Source organism: Dendrobates tinctorius, unplaced genomic scaffold, assembly GCF_039654945.1.
Source record: "Dendrobates tinctorius isolate UK_male_01 unplaced genomic scaffold, ASM3965494v1 ptg000103l, whole genome shotgun sequence".
NCBI classification, from domain to species: Eukaryota; Metazoa; Chordata; class Amphibia; order Anura; family Dendrobatidae; genus Dendrobates; species Dendrobates tinctorius.
The window spans coordinates 31,632,254-31,658,767 of record NW_027361771.1 but is presented as its reverse complement, the minus strand read 5'-3'; the positions used below and the strand labels follow the sequence as shown (position 1 = coordinate 31,658,767).

Sequence of the window (26,514 nt, the reverse complement as noted above, 5' to 3'; positions counted from 1 at the left end):
CTGTGTTGTGTGTTGTGGTAACTGCCAGAGAGATCCTTTATTGCTTCCAAGCATGACATCACACTCCCTAGGAGGAAGGCAATGCCACTGTGGCGACCATACTCCTGGGGGCACCACACATTAACATACCAGGCAGCCACCCCCTCCATGTATTGGTAGGCTGTGAGTGGTTGTTTCATCGGTATTCTTGCTCCTGTGTTGCCATCTTAATTATATTGGTCCACTGCATCCTGATAGTGCATTTGTCTGGAGGCCTGGACGGGTAAACCTTTCTGCTTTTTTGCTGTTTTCTTCTAATATTGGAGGATTTTTAAGTCCTCTTTTTGTGCTATTTCAGTGTTAGGATTTAGTATTAGGGACCAGTAAACGTGGAGACCTTTGGCGCAGGTTACGGGCTCACGTATTTTGGCCAAAATATCAGCTAATACGCCACATTTTTTAATGTGTTTTTTGCACTTTTTATTCAGGGTGCAGTTGGGCCCATTTGGTCTTGTAAACTGCGGTGTCTGTTCACATGGCATGCATTTTGATAGCGCTGGGCAGCCCGCCTGAGCTCATAGAAGGGTGTCACTACTAGGCTGTTAACCTGGATGCTGTGCATTGCCATAGTGTGAACAGCGCCGCATACAAGCTTTTTGTTGTGCATTAACATATCAGGCAGCCACCCCCTCCATGTATTGGTAGGCTGTGAGCAGTTGTTTCATCGGTATTCTTGCACCTGTGTTGACATCTTAATTATATGGGTCCACTGCATCCTGATAGTGCATTTGTCTGGAGGCCTGGACAGGTAAACCTTTCTGCTTTTTTGCTTTTTTTTGCTGTTTTCGTCTATTATTGGAGGATTTTTAAGTCCCCTTTTTGTGCTATTTCAGTGTCACCGACGTTCTAACATGACAGTAATCCAAAACACAAGGCCAAGTCGACTTGTCATTTGCTACAGCAGAACAAAGCGAAGGCTCTGGAGTGGCCATCTCAGTCTCCTGACCTCAATATCATTGAGTCACTCTGGGGAGATCTCAAGCACACAGTTCATGCTAGACAGCCCAGGAATTTACAGGAACTGGAGGCTTTTTGCCAAAAAGATTGTGCAGCTTTACCATTTGAGAAAATAAAGACCCTCATCCACAACTACCACAAAAGACTCAAGCTGTCATTAATGTTAGAGGAGGCAATACACGGTATTAAGAAATGGGGTATGTGAACTTTTCATCAGGGTAATTTGGATGTTTTGGCTTGTCATTATGATTTAAAAAGAGAAAACACAGTAGTTTGACAATAAGTGTCTTCACCCAACCACTAACCATGAGTGGAGAAAACGTTTTGGTGTTATCATTCATATTCTCCGAAAAAAGGCCAAGAAAGCAAAATTTCTGCCGGGGTATGTAAACTTTTGAGCACAACTGTATATGACATAGGTAATCAGAAAAGAAATTGCCGTTTGAGATTGGTGGCCGCTCCTGTTCAGGTATCCTTCATCCTGTTATGCCATTAGGGTACTTCCTCACAAAGAGAGGATCGGAGCACAGCGGAGGGGACGACGGAGAAACTCGTCTCCTCCATTGCCGGCATCGGCGTATATCGCACATCACTCGGATGGATGATATCCAAGTGCTGTGCGGTGTGTCTCTCGCACCCATAGACTTATATGGCTGTGAGTGAGCCAAGAATCGGCCGAGTGTCAGTGCCAGTCGCAGCATGCTGTGATTGTTCTTGCATGCCGATTCGGCATGAGAAAATAATCGAAGATGTGGGATGCCCCATAGATTAACACGTAGCCCAGTGATATGCCATGTTTTATCACATAGCACTCAGCTGTATTCTATGGTAGTGTGACCCCGGCCTGAGGCCATGTGCACATGATGCAGATATCCAGCGGATCCGCAGCGGATTTTACCGCGCAGAAACGTTGCATATCTGCATTGTGATGTACAGTAGCAAGTAAGTACATAGAAAAAAAAAAACGCTGTGCAGACGCTGCGGATTTTTCCACGCGGTTTTCTTGTGGTTCAAAATATGCAGCATGTTACTTATTTTGTGCGGTTTTCCACCTGCTCCATTCTCCAAATCCGCAGAGGAAAACCGCACAAAAACCGCAAGAAAAAAGGAAGAAATCCGCAGGAAAAATGCAGGTCATTTGACCTGCGGATTTCTTCAATTCTGCGCGGAAAAATCCGCAGGGCCAAAAAGTAAGTGTGCACTTAGCCTTAAAGTTTGCTTTGTTTGACAGATGTTTTACGCTTAGCACAATCTATTACAACCGTTATCACCGGTAATTAACTTATACAACATCTTCATTGATTAAAAGACTGAATCATATATTTTCTTTGCCTAAATTCAAACTTTTTTACTCAAATAATTTTTTAAATAGGACGTCAATAAAAATTTGCAAAAATTGTGTTTGGCATCTACAGCCTTTATGTATCAGAGAATGGGTTAACAGTGAATTTGTCAGTGAGCCTGATGCCTTTTCTCTCTTCTGAACTCTTTTATTCTATTTTATGACTCTATCAAAGGTAAGCTAAACTTTGATATTTTACTTATAAAAGTCCTATTGCTGTATTACAAATTGTAGCGAAAATGCTTGCTTTTTTATGCAGGTTTTATTGCTATGACTTTGAAGAAACCCTCCATGATTTTGCGAGTTGGTTGATTAATAAGTGCAACCAGAAAATAAATCAAATTATTTGAAATGAAGTAATAATGACTTAGTAAGGGATGAGAGTGAGCGGAGGAGAAGGCTCCTCACCCTTTATAAAGAGGAAATCTGCTCCATTTTGACTCATGATGGGACAATTTAAATATGGAAGGTTAAAATGAATTGTTACCAGCAATGCACTTTACTTTGGCTTCTTTACGAGGCCTGCAAGCAATTAGAAAGACATTGTCTGTGAACTGTCACTCCTATTTACATCCATGCATGATGCATGTCGCTGAGCGTGCACGTCTGCCTCTCACACAGAGGATGTGACCTGCACTCCTGGTCATTCCCTCATGAGCACAGTTGGAGGACTGCCAGGAATCACTGCTTAATCGGTGTCTTCTGGGCACATAATGAAAGAAGCAGATTCATATATGTCATTTATTCCTGTACCTGGCAAAGCACTATCAGTATCAGCAAGACACGGAGGAAGGCAGTCTGGGGCATCACTGGGCGCTGGTAACCTCATCTGGAGGATCTTCTGATCGCTTCTGATGGAGCTTTCGGGAGAAGTGCACAAAACAGAGTCTGGGCTAAGAAGAGGACACAGAAAGTTCATACTTGACTAGAGAAATATGACACAGCTTTTCTTCAGTACTTTCTGCTGCCGCTTTTCTTGCATCTGTCACCATTCAGACCCTCATCTATAATACAATGCCCCATGAAAGGACGTGCTGATAGGTTCACCGATCAATATGGCTACCCAGCTGGAATTAGGACACATATTTGCTCCCAGTAGAATAGATTTTATTTATTGGGTGCAATTTCCAATAACATACAAGTTATACCAAATGTTTTCCACAAAACTACATATTAAACTGAACTTTTCAGCAGTATTTCACCATCCAGACTATTTCTATGCACATGTAGCTCTTCCATAAACAAGTCCAGCAATATCTTTACATGGCCAGTCCGTTCCTCCATTACTGAGAAATCAGCAATTGAATTGTTGCAAATATGGATGTAGATCTGAGGCCTCTGTCACTCCAGCTCTATTCCTCACTCAGCACTTGAGAAACTTTGACAGCACTTCAATGCCATTTTAGTTTTATCCTCCTATTCCTGTCTTGTTTTTCACTGACTTTCACAGGAGAAGGTTGAGAAACCTCCATAAGCATTTTTTTTACAATCGAGAAAAACTAATGAAACTCTAATGGTAAAAACTGATTACACACTGAGAAAACAAGATAAAAATCTGAAACGGCACACTGATGGAAATTGGTCTGTTTGTTTCTTGCAAGAAAAATTGCTGACACCTGAATGAGGTTCTAGAGATGGGGAGGTATCTGTACTGGAGAGGGGGAAAAGCATCTACAGTTTCAGGGAGGGCAGACAGAATGATCTATAGAGAAGAATGTGCTGATCAAGAAGTAAGTGAAGACAACAACATATTGGTCAAACACAAGGGAAACTAGTTGATCTATCAGGAGATCTGCAAATGAATGAAAAAAGGAAGATTTCAGAATGAAAATGAATGCAATTTTATTAATTAAAGGTAACCGCTAACATATACCGTATGTAAAAAAGTATTTTTTCCATTTGAAAGGTGTCTATAGCCTAAAGTACCCCAAACAAAAATACCTTCTTTAATTAATTTGGACATTAGTGCACCTTTTACAGGCACTGTTACAGATGATTTCCAGACATCCCATTTTAATTAGGCAGTAAAACTGGTTTGGAGTCTGGGGAAAAATATACAACAGACAATACAACGTTTATAATACAGCCAGGGGGAAAAAAATTAAAGATTTTTATTTACTGAAGGTTTTTTCATAATAATTAGGATGAAATCCATTTTTGCCCCCTCAATGCTATTCTTTCAAGGGTTCTATAGGAATACAAACTGTGTCTGTCATTGCAGATGGGCCACATTTAAGACCTATTATGGTGCAGTAGTCCGCAGGTAACACAATGCTCCCTTATATAATCCTCAGTTACACAATCAGACATCATGATTTACAATGTAGACAATTGTTTTTCAGCAATTAATAAAGGAAATATCACTTCCTTCATGTGCCACCAATCAATGACATACAACATGTTTGCTACAAAAGAACTTTTCAGCACTAGATAAATAGGGAACACCACTATATATAGCTCCCCGACTATTGTGCCCAATACACATACTGTAATTCTATTTGCGCTGAAAAAAATGTCAGAATTACACAATACTTGTTTGTACAGTATTTGCAGACATGTACAGTTTTTCTAAGCTCCACCATTGGAGCCAACTTTCTAGGCTAGATTAGGGAAGTGCATGAATAGCAATTCCTCAATTCATATTATTATCTTAATCTCTCTTTAGTCATAGGAGTTTTCAGAAGTTAACAGGAGGTAACTTATTATAAGACAATAGGCAGGAGAAAGTAATGTCAATGGTAGAGGGAAAAGAACTAAGACTGTGACCAGACAGTTGGGTTGGACATGTCGCCAACATTTTGGTCACCTGCAGCAGGACTATGACTTTCACAATCGTCCGTGGCTGGGTGGACCGCCTGCCACCCCAAATCTGCACCATAAGCTGCTAAGCACTACTATCTGGGAAAAAATCTAGCCATACACACTAGATTAATGGCAGCCGAACCTGAGAAATCCTTTCACACTTTCATGGGAAATCAGGGTCTGCCAGAGGACAACAGCTTACTCCCCTCACCCCATACAGAACACATGAACTTCTTGCCTGAACTGAGGATGCAAATGTGCAAGGGACATAAAGAATAACTGTTCATACATCAGATAGCTGTTAGCCCAAATAATCTAAACCCCGGTCACTGTACACCACATGCAGGCCCAGCTTGAATGCCCAAATCACTTTCAGGGAAGGGGAGTGATGGCAGGCCAACAATAATCCAATGTACAATGGGTTTGGTCAATATTATCTACCGTAATTTGTATGGCCAACTTAAAGGAATTGTCATCTTTCAGATAGTTTTCAGGCCCGGTTGCAGTAAAAAAATAAACCTTGCCATATTCACCTTTCAAGGGTCAACTGGCGAGTCTCAGCAGATGCTCCCAGTGTCTGGCATTGGCTGCAGCACTGACGTCACGTCCACAGCTTTGCCCCAATGACTGAGCTCAGTGACTCTGCAAGTGCAAACATAGTGCCCCCTTCAGGGCTACTAAGGTCACCGATTGATTGCCGTGCTGTCAACATGACGTCAGCGCTGCTGTCAATGTAGTCGAGACTCAGTGGTGGACCTGGGGAAGGTGAGTACAGTACGGTTTGTTATTTTTGAACAAACTGTAGCCGAGGCAGAATTTTAGTTGAAAGGGAGGAATCCCTTTAAGGTTTCGCTCAAATTTGTGTATAAATTGGATGAGTGCAATGTGAGGAAAAATCGCATTGTAATTGCACCAATGTTATTCAATGAGGCAGTGATCACCTGTGAGTTTTTCCTCAGCTCTAATTGGGTTGAGGAAAAAATCCACAGCATGCTGCAAGAGGATGCGAAAATCAAATCACACTCGTCAATGCAAGTCAATGGGTACAAGAAAAAAAAAGGGATGGCACACGGACCATGAGTATGCCATTGGATTTTTACACACACATCTCAAAGAAACCAAGAAATTGCATTAGCTAAGTACAGTAAATTCACTGCCAGAACCCTCAGAATCAAAAAACAATGTGGAGGACCCCACTATTTTATGAGCAAGCAAAGGTAAAGCAGACAGCTGTTAGCTTATATTATCAGGTCAGGCTTGGAAGGTCCATGGTGAGTGGGCACCTCCCAGCCTAAAAATACCAGCTCACAGCCGCTCCAGAAGTGGCGCATCACATTAGATGCACCAAAATTCGCACTTCGCCTTCACTCTTCCCGATTGCCCTGGTGTGTTGGCAATTGAAGTAAATGGGGCTTGGGGTTGAGGTCAGCTGTGATTTTTTGAAAATCACAGCTGGCATCAAGCACTGGTATGAGTAATGGAGAAGTGTCTATCAGACATCCCCATTACTAACCTAGCAATAATAAAAAAACACACAAAAAAATACTTTATGTGAATAAACACTCTCCGACACTGTTCCTGGTTCACCAGTTTATTAAAAGTATCATAAAAAGAGAGAAACAAAAACGAGAGACAGTCCTTCGTTCACTAATTTATTCTAATAAAAAAAGGTGTAACGCGGGTCAGACGTAGTCCAGCGCTTCCCATGAGGTACCCTGATTTCATCGTATAAAGCCTTAGGAGCCTCATTCTCAAGCATCATAATAGCACAGGCCCATGCTGTAGATCCCGTGTCCAGGGACACTGACTGTGGACAGCAATCTGCCGTGTGCCCGTTAGCTCCTGTGACCGAAAGTGACAGTCTCTCTGGGTCGTTGGTTGCTGCGTGCATGCCGTCTAGGACAGACCAGGTGACTCAGACAGAACTGTGTAATTCTTCACCCACTTGCTACGGCCGAGTTGAGTCACGCTTCGGTAGTAACACAGACTGCTCATGGCGAACCGTGGATCAAGGACCTCGCTCAGGACACCAAGGATTCACCGCCATCACCGGGAACTGTACCCCCCAGCTTCTTCAGGATGACATCGGAGACTTCACGCACCACTTTGGGGGGAAAATGGGGGTGCATTTTATAGTCGAAATATACTTGCAAGTAGTGTGGTGGCAGGAGATGGGCGATTCTGCGGCGGTCCGACGCTGCAGGGCGATGATCACACTCCCTTCCCAGGCTGGTGTGGCAGGTTCGGCGGTGATCTGTGGTGTGGGGGCTGCGCCGGCATTTCGTGAAAGCCTGGAGGCCCCGCACATCCATTGCTGCGATGCAGTGGCCTGCGGAAAAATGACCGCCAGGGGCGGCACATGCTCAGATTGAGATCTCCGGAGGCGAGATCTCGATTTGAGAATGCATCACCCCTGTGACCACGCTCCACCAGCGCTACCAATTCCTCCTCCCCCCCCCGGTAAGCTGAATTTCGACTGGAAGATGGACCCCCATTTGACACATTAATTTTTTCTCCCTATTTTCCTTCTGAAAATTTGGGGTGTGTTTTATGGTCCGATGCATCTTATAGTTCGAAAAATATAGTAATTTTTTTTATTAAGCCATTCAGAGGTGGACTTGCTGGTGTGTTTTGGATCACCGTTCTGCTCGATAATCCAAATGCACTTCACCTTGAGGTCACAAACAGAGGACAGGACATTCTCCTTCAAGATTTTTTGGTAGACAGCAGAATTCATGGCTCAATTTACTACAGCAAGTATTCCAGGTTCTGAAGCAGCAAAACAGCTCCAGGCCATCAAACTACCACCGCCATATTTTACTGTTGGTATCATGTTCCTATTCTGAAATGTTGTGTTACTTCTACACCAGATGTAATGGGACATACACAATCCAAAAAGTTCAACTTTTGTCTTGTCAGTCCACAGAGTATTTTCAGAAAAGTTTTTGGGATCATCAAGATGTTTTCTGGTAAAACTGAGACAAGCCTTTATGTTCTTATTGCTCAGCAGTGGTTTTCATCTTGGAACTCTACGATGCAGGCCATTTTTGCCCAGTCTCTTTCTTATGATGGAGTCAAGAACACTTATCTTAAATGAGGAAGTTAGGCCTGAAGTTCTTTGGATGTTGGTGTGGGGTCTTTTGTGACCTCTTGGATGAGTCGTCACTGCACTCTTGGAATAATTTTGGTCAGCCGGCCACTCCTGGAAAGGTTCACCACTGTTCCATGTTTTCACCATTTGTTTATAATGGCTCTCATTGTGGTTCACTGGAATCCCAAAGCTTGAGAAATGGCTTTATAACCTTTTCCAAACTGATAGATCTCAATTACTTTGTTTCTAATTTGTTCCAGAATTTCTTTGGATCATGGAATGATGTCTATCTTTTGAGGTTACTTTGGTCTACTTCACTTTGCCTGGCAAGTCCTATTTAAGGGGATTTTTTGATTGAGAACAGGTATGGAAATAATCAGGCCTGGATGTGGCTGGAAAATTTGAACTCAGCATCCCAAATATGTGATACACCACAATTAATTTATGTATTAAATTGTGTGTCTGTGTGGGGGTGGGGTTCAGGCAATCACTTCTTCACACAGGACCCTGTAGGTTTGGATTTCTTTTTCCCTTAATAGTAAAGACCTTCATTTAAAAGCTGCATTTTGTATTTACGTGTGTTATCTTGGTCTAATATTTAGATTTGTTTGATGATCTGAAACATTTAAGTGTGACAAAGATGCAAAAGAATAGGCAATCAAGAAGGAGGCAAACACCTTTTCATACAACTGTATACATATGTAGTACGTGTGCCGACTGGGGGGTGGTCCCTTTCGACTGCAAAACAGACTGGAGACAGACGCAGAAATCCGTTCAATCAGGTTCAACTTTATTGGGTGTCCTCTTGACATCCACAGCAAACATGACAGCTTCTGCTCCTAGGCCTGGGTACCTGTCACCTCCTCCCTGCTCCTGTTTGGTGAAGACCCGTGGGTTCTTCCACCGTGGCTGCCGTTAGGCCCATGGCCACAGCGTTTCCCCTGACCAAGTCTGCCCGCTGCGACACTTACTCCTTCAGTGTCCAGCCATCCGGTACCCCAGGCCTCCTTTGTCCTGCGTCCTGCAGCTGTCCTATCAGGGCCACCCCCCTGTAATTCTCCGTCTCTCACCTCTGTTTCTCCTGAGCTCTTCCTTTTCCCATTTTCTCCTGAGCTCTTCTCTCTCTTCTGTCTGCCCTTCCCCTGGGACTCTCCGCTCTTATAGCTCCTCTTTCTGGAAATCCCCTTCTCAGTCCCGTAACTCTGCCCACCATGACTATGCAGTTTCCCTAGCCTAAGGCCTGCTGTTGTCCTTTTCTCACTGCTCTCTGTCTCCATCTTGTGGCCAAAACCCAGTATTATGTCGTCCTGTTTCTCACTGCTCTCTGCCTCCATCTTGTGGCCAAAACCCGGTACTATGTCGTCCTGCACTAATTCCCCGCTGTTAACCATACGCATACAATAAAGTATAGTGCACATCATCCTTTACATGTTCTTTCCATCTCAGAAAGGTCCATAGGTCAGTCCACCCCCTACACATACACAGTATACATCTAACATTTGTTGCAGCCTCCACCTATATTGGAAGATTTATCTGAGATTGTAGGTAATCGTTGCTCTTTATATATTGCCCTACATCTCTAAACCCCATGGGCCGGAGTTACATGTTACAGGTTTAGAAGGTAGGCCCTTATATGGCCTTATCCAGATGTCCGCTTGTCACGTACGTGTTCTAGCATTGTCTTGCAATAATAATTACAATACATTATTTTGTAATAATTTGGGTAGATATTGCAGTGATCCTCTGTCTTTCCTCATACTTTATCATTCTATTGGGTTTATTTATACTATTTCTGCGGTTTGGAGAACAGCGCAAGCTATTATATTTATACACTTGTTTGCTGGATGTCCGTCCAAAACTATATACAGTACGTGCATGCAGTACGTGCAGTACATGGATAAAACAGCTCAGAAAATGAGGACTCAGTAGTAACTTAACCAGCAGATATTTATTTATCAAAGGGTAAAGAAAACAATGTAAATACTGTAAATTATTATACCATGAGAATATAACAATTTGGCTATACTGAGAATACTCGTAACTTAATAATGTTTGCACACTATTGTTCTGTTGTTACAAGTGAACGACTATTATCGTCAGAGGTGTCTTGAGCCTAATATCTATTCCAGAAAAGTGTCACAATACTATTGGGCCCTTCACTGTAGTCACTCGCTCTCTTTTACGCAATACAAATAGTACAGGCCGAAACAGGAGTCTAAGATATTACATCATTAGGCCACAACAAGCCTCTTATCAATCGGGCATTTTGCACACCCATTGCGCTGGCCACCCTCGTCCCCTTTCTACCATACGTCTACACTGGAAGTTACAGCTCCCACAAACGTCCTGTTCTGAGGCTAGTCATCTCCCCCTGCCCAGGCTCTGCGCTCTCAGCTCGGGACTCCCACATCCGGTCCCTTGTCTCTGCTTCTGGTCACTCGGCTCTGGATCTGGTTACTTGTTTCCGGTCACTCCGAACTGGTCACTTGGTTCCTCACTCGGATCTGATTACTCAGTTCTGGTCACTTGGTTCCTCACTCGGATCTGGTTACTCAGTTCTAGTCACTCAGTACCTCACCCAGATCTGGTTACTAACTTCTGATCACTCAGTTTCTCATTCAGATCTGGTTATACTCAGTTCTGGTCACTTGGTTATTCAACTGGATCTGTTTGCTCAGTTCTGGTCACTCGGATCTGGTTACACGGTTCTTCACTAAGATCTAGTTACTTGTAATAGCGTCAATAAGCCAACTCCACTGCACCGCACGTCTGTCCTGCCACAGATCTAGGCACTGACTCCTTGCTTTCTCTGCCATCCTAGGCCTTTTATAATTAATAACTGTGACACAGCTGTCACCTGACCTGGTGTCTTCTCCAATCTATTCCCCTCAGGGACTATGTACGTCATCCTACAGTTTCTGCTGATGCAATTCTTGCTACTTTCTTTGTCCTACAACATTTGACCAGCAGATGGCTGTGCCTGCGCGTTCATCTCCTTACAATGTTAAATGGTTATTCCCAATAAAAGGTATACTGTATTACTATTGGTGAAAGCTAAGTACTGAGGCTTTCTACCACTGACAATTAATATAGAGGCAGCACGGCATGCCCTCTGTTGGAGTATTCGAACACCAAGCAATCAGCAAGTTATTCTCTATCCAGTTTAGGCACATATCAGTTCTTGCTTTTTAACATTCTGTTATAAGAAAGAAGGTGTCAAAACTCGAACCCAACAACTCATGTACACCAGGTGGCAGCTCTTATCTCTGAGCTATTCAGCTTGCTGCTTCCTTGCTAATCCAAACACTAGTACATGTGTTGTTTCCAATTGTCTCCTCCATGAGTCCCTGATTGGCTCCACCCTTTAATCTCCTGATTGAACAGCCTATTTAAACCTGACTTTGCACTTCCTTCTGTGAGAGATTGAGCTCTCAGCCTTTAGTCAAGCTTTCCTTTCACCTGCTGCTTCATCCAAGATTATACTGCTGCTACCATGTATCAACCCCTAGATAGTCGTCACTACACAACCTGCTGATCCTTTAACTATACTGCTGCTCTTGTATACTGACCTCTGGCGATTCCTGACTACACTACCTGCCGTTGTCGCAATACCACTACTCCAACTCAGGTCAGTCAGTAACAGAAGAGCTGTATAACTGATACAAAAAGAAGCTATGGAAATATATGGTATTTTAACAGCAGATGGTGTCTTTATATATTATGCTTGCTTATATATTGCACTGCTCATATTCTGCAGCACTTTGCAGACATGAACAACACTTTCCCCATTAGGGTTCACAGTTTAAATCCTCTATTAGAGTGTGGGAGGCAACCCATGCAGAACATACAAACTCCTTGCAGATGTTTTCCTTGGTGGGATTTTAACCCAGGACCCAAGTGCTGCAAAGTAACAGTTCTAACCACTGAGCCATAGTTCTAACCTAGCAGTGCTTTATCAACCACACATGCATTGCACTTTTAATCATTGTTGTTGTGGTTTGTAATATTTCTGAATGAATACTTACAGTGGGGAAAAAAAGTATTTAGTCAGTCAGCAATAGTGCAAGTTCCACCACTTAAAAAGATGAGAGGCGTCTGTAATTTACATCATAGGTAGACCTCAACTATGGGAGACAAACTGAGAAAAAAAAATCCAGAAAATCCCATTGTCTGTTTTTTTTCATTTTATTTGCATATTATGGTGGAAAATAAGTATTTGGTCAGAAACAAGCAATCAAGATTTCTGGCTCTCACAGACCTGTAACTTCTTCTTTAAGAGTCTCCTCTTTCCTCCACTCATTACCTGTAGTAATGGCACCTGTTTAAACTTGTTATCAGTATAAAAAGACACCTGTGCAGACCCCCAAACAGTCTGACTCCAAACTCCACTATGGTGAAGAGCAAAGAGCTGTCAAAGGACACCAGAAACAAAATTGTAGCCCTGCACCAGGCTGGGAAGACTGAATCTGCAATAGCCAACCAGCTTGGAGTGAAGAAATCAACTGTGGGAGCAATAATTAGAAAATGGAAGACATACAAGACCACTGATAATCTCGCTCGATCTGGTGCTCCACGCAAAATCCCACCCCGTGGGGTCAGAATGATCACAAGAACGGTGAGCAAAAATCCCAGAACCACGCGGGGGGACCTAGTGAATGAACTGCAGAGAGCTGGGACCAATGTAACAAGGCCTACCATAAGTAACACACTACGCCACCATGGACTCAGATCCTGCAGTGCCAGACGTGTCCCACTGCTTAAGCCTGTACATGTCCGGGCCCGTCTGAAGTTTGCTAGAGAGCATTTGGATGATCCAGAGGAGTTTTGGGAGAATGTCCTATGGTCTGATGAAACCAAACTGGAACTGTTTGGTAGAAACACAACTTGTCGTGTTTGGAGGAAAAAGAATACTGAGTTGCATCCATCAAACACCATACCTACTGTAAAGCATGGTGGTGGAAACATCATGCTTTGGGGCTGTTTCTCTGCAAAGGGGCCAGGACGACTGATCCGGGTACATGAAAGAATGAATGGGGCCATGTATCGTGAGATTTTGAGTGCAAACCTCCTTCCATCAGCAAGGGCATTGAAGATGAAACGTGGCTGGGTCTTTCAACATGACAATGATCCAAAGCACACCGCCAGGGCAACGAAGGAGTGGCTTCGTAAGAAGCATTACAAGGTCCTGGAGTGGCCTAGCCAGTCTCCAGATCTCAACCCTATAGAAAACCTTTGGAGGGAGTTGAAAGTCCGTGTTGCCAAGCGAAAAGCCAAAAACATCACTGCTCTAGAGGAGATCTGCATGGAGGAATGGGCCAACATACCAACAACAGTGTGTGGCAACCTTGTGAAGACTTACAGAAAACGTTTGACCTCTGTCATTGCCAACAAAGGATATATCACAAAGTATTGAGATTAAATTTTGTTTCTGACCAAATACTTATTTTCCACCATAATATGCAAATAAAATGAAAAAAAAAAACAGACAATGTGATTTTCTGGATTTTTTTTTCTCAGTTTGTCTCCCATAGTTGAGGTCTACCTATGATGTAAATTACAGATGCCTCTCATCTTTTTAAGTGGTGGAACTTGCACTATTGCTGACTGACTAAATACTTTTTTTCCCCACTGTACATACTAATTCTGGCATAAAATTCTCTCAAACCACCCACATGCTCGCTGTTTCATATTATATAGCCTCTTTCGGAAAGTAATAAGTGGGAACTACAAGACTACTATGGTGAGGATTGGCTCCATTGCAGTATCATTAGGGTGAAAATAGATCACACATTTCTGATCCAAAAAAGACAAAAGCAAAACTATTATAAAATACTAGATGGTGGCCCGATTCTAACGCATCAGCTATTCTATAATATGTATGTAGTTTATTTATGAAGATTTAAGAATAATGCAATGAATACGCAGGATTTTCCAGGTAAAATATAAACGTGACTGAACTATGTGGCACTGTGACTGACAGAACTTGTTCAGTAAACGTGACTGAACTACATCACACTGTGACTGACAGAACTTGTTCGGTAAAGATGAGTGAACTACGTCGCGCTGTGAGTGAGGGTTAAATTCCGCGCCAATATTGCTGATTGGTCGTGCCTGGCGACCAATCAGAAAAGCGTGGTTCAAATCCCGCGGCAATTCGAGGGCAGACTGTACCTGTCGCTGATTGGTGGCGCCCAGCCTTCTCCCGGCTGCATCGCTGCTGACCTCCGTGCGGCAGATGACCCGCGGCAACCCTCAGGAGATCAGCGGCTAGCGCCGCAGATCTCCCAATGTTAGGGTTGGTGTGCGTCATTCAAATTCCGCGACAATTCGCGGACGGACTGCGCCTGTCGCTGATTGGTCGCGGACGGCTGGGTGCGACCAATCAGCGACACAGGATTTTCGTTACAAACAGAATTAGACAATTATATAGTAGATGTTAGGTTATCCTATGCAAATCCGAACCTGTCATGGTAAGTGCATGTAAACACGCATCGATTCAAACACAGCTACAGTTGTGCTCAAAAGTTTACATACCCCAGCAGAATTTTTGCTTTCTTGGCCTTTTTTCAGGGAATATGAATGATAACACCAAAAGTTTTTCTCCACTCATGGTTAGTGGTTGGGTGAAGCCATTTATTGTCAAACTACTGTGTTTTCTCTTTTTAAATCATAATGACAACCCAAAACATCCAAATGACCATGATCAAAAGTTCACATACCCCATTTCTTAATACCGTGAATTGCCCCCTCTAACATCAATGACAGCTTGAAATCTTTTCTGGTAGTTGTGGATGAGGGTCTTTATTTTCTCAGATGGTAAAGCTGCCCACTCTTCTTGGCAAAAAAAATTCCAGCTCCTGTAAATTCCTGGGTTGTCTAGCATGAACTGTGTAACAATCATATGGGTACTACGGAATCTGATTGCGTGGGATAATACGAAACTGAGACCAAAGTTGATGCAAATGAGTATATTAACAAGAGAAACAAAACTAACAGAGCATTTCCTGCAATAATAACGAAAATACAGCACAATATAGAATAATGCAAGTGAAACAAAACTAACAGAGCACTCTCTGCAACAGTAATGAATGCACAGCACAATATGGAAATGTCCAGTGTACCTGAAGAGCGGGGAGCGACCACTAATATGAACCAGTCCAACAGTAATATGACGCAGGTGTGCACAAGGCACTAAACGTGGGAGTCCATCAGTAAGTATGAGAGTAAGCACACCGCATTTGATTAGGAAGTCCAACTATATTATGAATGAGCACTCTCTGAAAACTAGCAGTGTGGCTGTTTCAAGATGCTCATTATTGTGCATCTTGAAACAGCCACACCGCTAGTTTTCAGAGAGTCCAGTATTTCAGGTGATGTTATTTGTGGGTTTTTCTTTGCATCCCAAACAATTTTCCTTGCAGTTGTGGGCAACATTTTTATTGGTCTACCTGACCGTGGTTTTGTTTTTACAGAGCCCCTGATTTTCAAATTGTTAATCACACTTTGAATGCTGCTGACTGGCATAATCACTTCCTTGGTTATCTTTTTGTATCCTTTCCCTGTTTTATAGAGTTCAACTACCTTTTACCGTAGATCAGTTGACAATTCTTTTGCTTTCCCCGTGACTAGCAAACCAGAAATGTCAGTGGCTGGATGGAAGATGCAAGAGTCTGTCTGGATCCCAGAAACTCATTCAGCTTTTATGCACACACACTGATTACAAGCAAACAGGTCACAGGTGAGGATGTTATCTTAACAGCCAGTCAAACCCATTTGAGTCAACTTCGGTGCATGTTATCAGGCCAAAATCACCATGGTATGTAAACTTTTGATCAGGATCATTTGGATGTTTTGGGTTGTCATTATGATTTAAAAAGAGAAAACACAGTAGTATGACAATAAATGGCTTCACCCAATCACTAACCATGAGTGGAGAAAAAGTTTTGATGTTATCCTTCATATTCTCTGAAGAAAAGGCCAAGAAAGCAAAAATTATGCCAGGGTATGTAAACTTTTGACCACAACTATATAAAAAAGCACTAGGACAAATTTGAAGAAAGTTCACAATGCTATATCTGGCTTCAAAGTACAGTCCAATTTGAATGGAAATGATTCTGCATGGAGCAAGTTAGTGTTTCAGTACTGAATATTTAAAGTCAACAGAAATTTGGACAAATGAAGTGCCTGATCTGTTTTCTGACAGAGGTGAAAACTCTGCAAAGTTTCCTGGGTTGTGGAAATGGTAAGAGGTACGAAATTCAGCAATTCTTTGATGAAGAACAAACAGTGATAGTAAACAACAGATGGTGCAAAGGAAACAATGGTACAGCTCGAAATCTAGGTTAAACGATTGTGAATCGCCATGGTTGCCAATAAAACGAGTACATACTTTCCATTGATGTGCAAAGGTACAATAACAAATCATAAGCCAGTAATGGCTTCTATGCAGTGCTGGACTGGCATACTGGAGGACTGGAGAATGCTCTGGAGGGCTCAGACACCGACAGAAGGACCATTTCTGAGGTGCTAGCCACTGCTAATAAAAAATATATACTGTTACCCTTGTTCACTAAACAGTTTTTACCGTAATTCTGATATGAAACTATTTGAAATGTCACAAATTTTTTGCACAACTCGTAGTTTTGCAAAAATCTTGCCACTTTCGACCTTTTTACTACAGTTACGGCCATATCTGGAAACTGTTTATATAGAAGTTTAGCTTCAAGGCCAAGCGCACCTAACAAATTTATCATAATTTGCTCTACAAAGGAGGTGTCAATTATGACCGAAATGTACTCCAGTCACTGGCTGCAGTCCTGAGTCACATGAAAGCATAGTGAGGCCATTCGTGTCTGGGGTTGCTTTTATCCAAGGGAGTGGGCTCACTCACAATTTTCCCTAAAAACACTGCCATTATTAAAGAATAGGATCTAATCATCCTCCAAGAGCAACTTCTCCAGACTATCCAAGAACAATATGGACAATATGGTGAAGAGCAAAGTGTCACAAGGCAAAACTTGATAACTAAGTAGCTTGGTAAACAAAACATTGAAATTTGGATCCATGTCCAAAAAACTCACCAGATCTCAAGCCCATTGAGAAGCTGTGTTTAAACCTGAAAAAGCAGGTGGACAACACAAAACATAGAAATTGTGATAATTTCCAAACTAATTAGACAAGAATGAGTTATTATCATTCAGTATTTGGCCCAGAAGATGGTTTTCAGCATGCCAGGGCGAATAGCAGAAATCTTGAAAAATAATTGTGAATGCTGTACATATTGTGACTTTGCAAAAACTTTATGTATTTGTCACTAAACGTTTAAAGACCTATGAAATGTATATAACTGCACTTTAGTTACCATAGAAGCAACTGACTAAAGATCTAAAAACACTAAACAGCAAACTGTGTGAAAAACAAAACTGTGTCAGCCTCAAAACCTTTGGAAACATGCATAGCCATACCCCTTATCCATACACGGTGACAATTCACAGGCACGATCAGAGAAGCAACCTCAAAATGCCAACTCACAAGGTCATCCTTGATATACAAGTGTAGTCATAATAACCCCTCTCCATATATAATGATAGTCCTACAAACACCCCCCTCTATATAAGTTGATAGTTACAGAGTTCACATCTAAATACAGTGAAAAAAACAATTTACCAGTCCACTATACGATAAAAACCATATCTGCCCCCATAAACAATATACATTCACAGTCATTTGGTTAGTTTAATATTTCCAAGTTTATGGTTATTGTCCCATGTAATACTAAGGCAAGCATCAGGTTAGGAGATTCATATGTGATGACAGGTTCCCTTTAATCCATTTCAGCTGGAGACATTTTTAATTTATTGGCTTTATTTTTTGTTCCTTTATTCCAAAAGTTATAATTCTTTCTATTCTTCCATAGAAATAGCTGTATGATAGCTTTTTTATTAGGTGAATTGTAGTTTTGACTGCCAACTCAATCAATTATATAGTGGGGATAAAGTATTTAGTCAGCCACGAATTGTGCAAGTTCTCCTACTTAAAAAGATGAGAGAGGCCTGTAATTAACATCATACAGTAGGTAGACCACAGCTATGAGAGTCAAAATGAGGAAACAAACACAGAAAATCACCATGTCTGATTTGACAAGATTTATTTTTCAAATTATGGTGGAAAATAAGTATTTGGTCACCTTAAAACATGCAAGATTTCTGGCTCTCACAGACCTGTAATTTCTTCTTTAAGAGGCTCCTCTGTCCTCCACTCATTACCTGTGGTAATGGCTCCTGTTTGAACTTGTTATCAGTATAAAAGACACCGGTCCACAACCTAAAAACGGTCACACTCCAAACTCTACTATGGTGAAGACCAAAGAGCTGTCAAAGGACACCAGAAACAAAATTGTAGCCCTGCACCAGGCTTGGTGTGATGAAATCAACTGTGGGAGCAATAATAAGAAAATGGAAGACATACAAGACCACTGATAATCTCCCTTGATCTGGGGCTCCACGTAAGATCTCACTCCGTGGGGTAAAAATGATCACAAGAACGGTGAGCAAAAATCCCAGACCCACACGGAGGGACGTAGTGAATAACCTGCATAGAGCTTGGACCACCGTAACAAAGGCTACCATCACTAACACACTATTCCGCCAGGGACTCAGATCCTGCAGTGCCAGATGTGTCCCTCAGCTTAAGCCAGTATATGTCCGGGCCCGTCAGATCTTTGCTAGAGAGCATTTGGATTATCCAGAAGAGTATCGGGAGAACGTAATATGGTCTGATGAAACCAAAGTAGAACTGTTTGGTAGAAACAAAACTCGTTGTGTTTGGAGGAGACGGAATGCTGAGTTGCATCCAAGAACACCATATCTACTGTGAAGCATGGGGGTGGCAACATCATGCTTTGGGGCTGTTTCTCTACAAAGGGACCAAGACAACTGATCTGTGTACATGAAAGAATGAATGGGGCCATGTATCGTGAGATTTTGAGTGCAAACCTCCTTCCATCAGCAAGGGCATTGAAGATGAAATGTGAATGGGTCTTTCAGCATGATAATGATCCCAAGCACACAGCCAGGGCAATGAAGGAGTGGCTTTTTAACAAGCATATGAAGGATCTGGAGTGGCCTAGCCGGTCTCCCGATCTCAACTCCATAGAAAACATTTGGAGGAATTTGAAAGTCCGTGTTGCCCAGCGACAAGCCCAAAACATCACTGCTCTAAAGGAGATCTTGTGAAGACTTACAGAAAACATTTGACCTCTGTCATTGCCAACAAAGGATATATAACAAAATATTGTGATGAACTTTTATTAATGACAAAATACTTATTTTCCACCATAATTTGCAAAATAAATCTTTCCAAATCAGACAAGGTGATTTTCTGGATTTGATTTCTCATTTTGACTCTCATAGTTGTGGTCTACCTATGATGTCAATTACAGGCCTCTCTCATCATTTTAAGTGGGAGAACTTGCACAATTGGTGGCTGACTAAATACTTTTTTCCCCACTGTATTCAAAGAAGGGGGTCGAGTTTACAATTATCTACCAGTACCAACAAACCCCTTAAAAAGGTACTTTTATTAGATATGCATTAACCCGTTCACAACCTTTGACGTACCTATGCGTCATGGTCGGGAAGGATTTCTTGACCCTTGAGGTATAGGTACAGTTGTGCCCAAAAGTTTACATACCCAGACAGAATTTTTGCTTTCTTGGCCTTTTTTCAGAGAATATGAATGATAACACCAAAACTTTTTCTCCACTCATGGTTAGTGGTTGGATGAAGCCATTTATTGTCAAACTACTGTGCTATCTCTTTTTAAATCGTAATGACAACCCCAAACATCCAAATGACGCAGTGCCCTATTGCACCCGGCTGTTTAACCTCCTAAATGCCGCAATCAATGTTGATCGTAGCATTTGGGAGGCTAGGAAAGGGAGGGGGCATCCTCTCTTTTCCCATCAGTGCCCCCGAAGTCATTGCGAGAGCCAAATTGTTATCAAGGCAACCCAAGGTTGTGATGATCAGTGGTGATCAAAAAGTCGAATGGAATTAAAATGGATATCACTGAAAACTTCATCTTGTCCCTCAAAAAAACAATCCACCATACAGCTCCATCTGCAGAGAAATAAAAAACCTATAGCTCTCAGAATGCAGTGATGCAAACACTTTTTTTTCTATAAAATAGTGTTTATTGTGTAAAAGCGGCAAAACATAAAAAAAAATATATAAATGTTGTAATCGTACAGACCTGAAGAATAAAGCTGTTGTATCTCTTACCACACGTTGAATGGCATAAAAAATCCCCCAAACAATTCTGGAATTGCTGGTTTTTGTTCATTCTGCCTCCCAAAAATCTGAATAGAAAGTGATCAAAAAATGTCATGTGCCCCAATATTATACCAATAAAGCTGTCAACTTATCCAGCAAAAAACAAGCCATCGCATGACTGTTGGTAGAAATATAGAAAAATCATAGTTTTCAAAATATGGTGATCCATATACTTGTTTTTGAAAAAAAAACTTTTTTTTTTAGTGTGATAGCAGCCAAAGATAAAAAAAAGGATGTAAATCTGGTATCGCTATAATAGCACAAACCTGAAGAATAAAGTTGTCAAATCACTCATATCGAATGAGGAACGGCATAAAAAATAAAACCAATTCTTCACCAAAGATCGCAGTAAGGCTCGGCTCACATTTATCCTGCGTTTTACGCTGATCACTTACAACAGGGTTTCCGTGTAAATCTCTGAAATACGTGATTCAGACCGAACCCGTGGCAGAATATTCCCTATAATGAAATGAGGCAGATTGAGGCACTGTGGACGCCGTCTGGCCTATGATCTGGCGGTGTTCGTCTTTTTAAGCATTTTTTAAAAGCACGATCGACCACAATTTTATGCACCTCTGAAAAGAAAGACACCACTGAATAGAGAACAGACAGAGTCTAGAGCCTCATTATAAGTGAATGGAATCCTCAGGGGTTTCATCTGAATCATGTTTTCCAAAGATTTAGGAGAAAACCCCAATGTAAGTTCACAGTGTAGAGCGCTGGATAAATGTGATCTAAAATGTTATGTAAAATATTCCCAATAAAAGCTTCAACTCAATCCAAAAAAAGCAAGCCCTCACTCAGGTCTGTCATCTGCCAATGGAAATATAGTGGGCTTCCACGTTACTGGTAGCACAAAGGGTCTGGAAAAGTGTTTTTGATTTAATTGTTTTTTTTGGCGTTATCAGGCTGGGTTCACACGTAACTTTTTTTTGCATTTTCGGGGCGATTATAAACGCGCGATTTTGCCGCGAAAACGCAAAAAAAACAGCATCCCATGCAATCCCATAGGATTCCGCAATGCTGTGCTAATGCTGCTCATGCTCATTAATTTTGCGGAATCGCAGCAATTCTGCCCACATAGGAATGCATTGTTCTGCTTACTTTCCGCATATGGCTGTGCCCACCATGCGAAAAGTAAGCAGAACATTTGCGGATGGTACCCACGGTCCGGAGGAGAGGAGACTGTCCTCCGGGCTGTGGGTACCATATCCCTGTAAAAAATAGAATTAAAATAAAAAATATTGTTATTCTCACCTTCCGGCGTCTCGCGCAGCCTTCCCGCCTCTCTCCATGCTCCTGGCATCTTCCGGTCCCAGTAATCCTTTGCGAGAATGACCGCGATGACGTTGCGGTCTCGCGGGAGTGTGACATCTCGCGGTCATTCGCGATGACATCGCGGGAGCGTGACGTCTCGCGGTCATTCGCGCAAAGGATTACTGGGACCGGAAGATGCCGGGAGCGTGGAGAGAGGCGGGAAGACTGCGCGGGACGCCGGAAGGTGAGAATAACAATATTTTTTATTTTTTTACATCCTATCTTTGACTACTGATGCTGCATAGGCAACATCAGTAGTAAAAAGTTGGTCACACTTGTCAAACACTATGTTTGACGAGTGTGACCAACCTGTCAATCAGTTCTCCAAGCGATGCTTCAGGAGAAATTGCCCAACAAATTTTAGGATCCATTTTATCCTATTGCCCATGTGGAAATGAAAAACTGAGACTAAAAGAAAATTTTTGTGAAAAAAAAGTCCTTTTTTTTACGGATCAATTTCTGAAGCACCTGGGGGTTCAAAGTGCTCACTATGCATCTAGATAAGTTCCTTGGAGGGTTTAGTTTCCAAAATGGGGTCACAGGGACTCTCCAAACGTGACATGGCAACCGCTAAATATTCCAGCATATTTTTCATTCAAAAAGTCAAATGGCACTCCTTCACTTCTGAGCCCTGCCATGCGCCCAAACAGTGGTTTATGACTACATATGAGGTATCGGTGTACTCAGGAGAAATTGCCCAATACATTTTAGGATCCATTTTATCCTGATGCCCATGTAAAAATGAAAAAAAATTGATGCTAAAAGAAAATTTTTGTTGGAGAAATTAAAATGTCCATTTTTTCCTTCCACGTTGCTTTAGTTCCTGTGAAGCACCTGAAGGGTTAATAATCTTCTTGAATGTAGTTTTGAGTAGCTTGAGAGGGGCAGTTTTTAGAATGGTGTCACTTTTGGGTATTTTCTGCCATATAGACTCCTCAAAGTGACTTGAAATGTGAGGTGGTCCCTTAAAAAAATTGTTTTGCAAATTTTGTTGTAAAAATGAGAAATCGCTGGTCAACTTTTAATCTTTATAACTTCCTAACAAAAAAAAATTTTGTTTCCAAAATTGTGCTGATAAAAAGTAGACATGTGGGAAATGTTATTTATTAACTATTTTGTGTCACATAACGCTCTTGTTTAACAGAATAAAAATTCAAAATTTGAAAATTGCGAAATTTTCGCCAAATCTCCATTTTTTTCACAAATAAGCGCACAAATTATTGACCTAAATTTACCACTAACATGAAGTCCAATATGTCATGAAAAAACAGTCTCAGAATCACTAGGATCCATTGAAGCCTTCCTAAGTTATTACCTCATAAAAGGACTCTGGTCAGAATTGCAAAAAATGGCCTGGTCATTAAGGTCAAAATAGACTGGGTCATGAAGGGGTTAAATGAATTCATTGAGAGTGTATTTTGCAAAATGGAGTCACTTATGAGGTGTTCTGCTGTTGTGGGGTTTTGCTGTTCTGGCACTTCAGGGGCTCCTACAGTGGGTCATGTCACCCGCAAACCATAACAGCAAAATTTGCACGACAATATGGCGATCCTACACTTCTGAGCTGTTTACTGTGCCTGAAAAGCAGTTCTCGATTACATGTAGGGTATTGGTACACTCAGGAGAAGTTGTACAATAAACAGTATGGTCCAATTTTTTATATTATCCCTTATAATAAATAAAAACTTGAGGCTTAAACAACATTTTAATTACCCCCCAAAAATGGACATAAGAGCAAATACTCTTTCATTTAATCATAATTCATATAGAAAATTTTTTTATATAAAGTGCAAGTGCCATAAGGTGGTCAAATCTGACGACGCCCCCGAAGAAGCAAAGCTGCGAAACGTGCGTTGGGGTCTTCCTTCCCAAGTCCCTTTACTAGGTTGGTTTTTTGACTATTACCGTATATACTTTGCATATAGGCCGAGATTTTCAGCCCACTTTTGGGGCTGAAAGTCCCCCTCTCGGCTTATACGTGAGTCATATACCAGGGGTCGGCAGGGGAGGGGGAGCGCGGGTGTCAGAGATCAGACTTAGCCCCTCCTGGCATGGTCTCTGCACCCCCTGCTTCCCAAAAACAAAAGAGAACATTCAGCTCACCCCTGAGATGTATTTCCAAGCACAAGAAGGAGCACGGTTTCCTCACTGCTGTACAGCGTCCAAGGCAATAGGAAAAAGAGAAGTGGATCCAGCTCACTCACAGGGCTTATTTAAAAATTAGAAAATTTTTATTGGATGATCCTCAAAAAATTCAAAATGACAAAACAGACATCTCAAATGGCACAGCAATGACAGGGGGTAATGTGTAATAAGACCATACACGTTTCGAACAACATGGCTCTTGAACACTATGAATATTCATGACTTTAATGAGCGTTACCATGTGACCGCTGAATGGAGGAACAGCTGGGGCGTCGAGACCATGGGGGATGCAGGGGGTGCAGAGACCCTGCACCATGAGGTGTTGAGTATGATGGGGGAGGATGGTGAGCAGTGCAATATTCACCTGTCCCTGTATCATCGCTGCGCGCCGCTCTGTCTTCTGCGTTCTCTGTCTGTGACGTTCAGGTCAGAGGGCACGATGACGTAGTCAGTGCGCGCCCTCTGCTGAACGTCACTGCAGAGACCCGGGAGACAGAGCGGCGAGCAGCGATGAAACGGGGACAGGTGAATATCGTGAGTGCCTGGGGCCTGAGCCAGCGGTGACAACGGCACTTGGTCCACATAGCGCGCCGGTATCCCCGCCTGCTCAGGACACCGGCACCTGGCCCCCAGCGACGAGAGGTGAGTATGTAATTTTTCTTTATATATATGGGGGTTATTTATCTATGGAGCATCTTCTTAGGCCACCATTAACCCTTGTGCGGCATTTTATGGGGGTATTTATCTATGGAGCATCTTCTTGGGCCACTATTAACCCTTGTGCAGCATTTTATGGGGTGTATTTATCTATGGAGCATCTTTTGGGACCACCATTAACCCTTGTGCAGCACCACCCTCGGCTTATACATGAGTCAATAAGTTTTCCCAGTTTTTTGTGGCAAAATTAGGGGGGTCAGCTTATACATGAGTATATATGGTATTTATATTCTGCTGATTATGTGACATGTATATCCTTTTTTGCAATCATATATGTTTGCTATGGGGCTTTATGTGCAATAAATTGGATCTTGACAAAGTTCTTTCCTTTACATGATACTATTTAATTATTTGTAGGTTAGGTTTGACCACCTTATGGCACTCAGACTTTATATAATAAGTTTTTCTACATGTAGACAGGGATTAGGCCTGTGCAGTCCATTGACAAATATATAGCTGCAGTTTTTTTGTTTGTGGGGTTAAAAAATTTGAATATACCATATATACTCGCGTATAAGCCGAGATTTTCAGCCCATTTTATTGGGCTGAAAGTCCCCCTCTCGGCTTATACGTGATTCATATACGTCAGGGGGTTGGTGGGGGAGGGGGAGCGGGGGTGTTAGATCATACTGATCCCCCTGGCGCGTCTCTGCAGCCCCCCTGCTTGTCACACTGTCTCAGGAGCCTGCCTTCAGCGGTCACGTGGTACCACTCATTAAAGACATGAATATGCGCATATTCATGTCTTTAATGAGCGGTATCACGTGACCGCTGAAGGCAGGTGCCGGAGACAGTGGGAGAACAGGGCTGCAGAGACCGCGCCAGGAGGGGGTGAGTATATGCGATATTCACCTCTCCCCGTTCCCACGCTGCTCGCCGCTGCCTGCTGCGTCCCCTGTCAGTGATGTTCAGGTCAGAGGGCGCGGTGACGTTAGTGCGCACCGTGCCCTCTGCTGCCTGAACGTCACTGACAGACGATGTGGCAGACAGCGGCAAGCAGCGTGGGATCGGGGACAGGTGAATATTGCCAGTGCCGGGGTCCTGAGCCAGCAGTGACGGAGAGGTGAGTATGTCATTTTTTTTATTTGCAGCAGTAGCGGCATATGGGGCATATTCTATGGGGCATTTTATGAGGGCATATTCTATGGAGCATCTTATGGGGGCCTACTCTACTCTATGGAGCATCTTATGGGGGCCGCATATGGGGGCATATTCTATGGGGCATCTTATAGTGGCCTATTCTATGATGCATCTTATGGGGGCATAATCTATGGAGCATCTTATGGGGGCATATTCTATGGAGCATATTATGGGGCAGCATATGGGGCCTATTCTATGGAGCATCTTATCGGGCATATTCTATGGAACATCTTATGGGGCCATAACCTTTATGGCGCATATTATTCTATGGAGCATCTTATGGGGCCATTATTAACCTTTGTGCAGCATTATATGGGGTGTATTTTGTATGGAGCATCTTATGGGGCCATCATGAACTGTATGAAGCATTATATGAGGCTCCTGATTCAATATGGATATTCAAAAACATTTAACCTACTGATGTCTCAATTAATTTTACTTTTTTTTTATCTATTTTTATTTTTGAAATTTACCAGTAGCTGCTGCATTTTCCACCCTAGGCTTATACGCGAGTCAATAAGTTTTCGCAGTTTTTTTGTGGCAAAATTAGGGGGGTCGGCTTATACACGAGTATATATGGTAGGTCCTTTTTTGTGTTATATAACACACCCAAAAATCATTGAAACATTTTC

The 26,514-nt window shown here is 42.2% G+C and overlaps 1 protein-coding gene across 2 annotated transcripts in view; it reads right to left on the bottom strand.

The window, feature by feature from the left end:
• The window catches only part of GCGR (glucagon receptor), a 141,310-nt gene that overhangs the window by 48,669 nt on the left and 66,127 nt on the right, over positions 1-26,514 (bottom strand). The window contains exon 2 of one of the 2 annotated variants that reach the window (XM_073588194.1): positions 3,092-3,231. In XM_073588194.1, the coding sequence (XP_073444295.1) occupies positions 3,092-3,145 (54 nt within the window). In that variant the 5' untranslated portion in view covers positions 3,146-3,231. The remainder of the gene's footprint in view (positions 1-3,091; positions 3,232-26,514) is intronic. The other variant, XM_073588195.1, reaches the window with a different exon arrangement.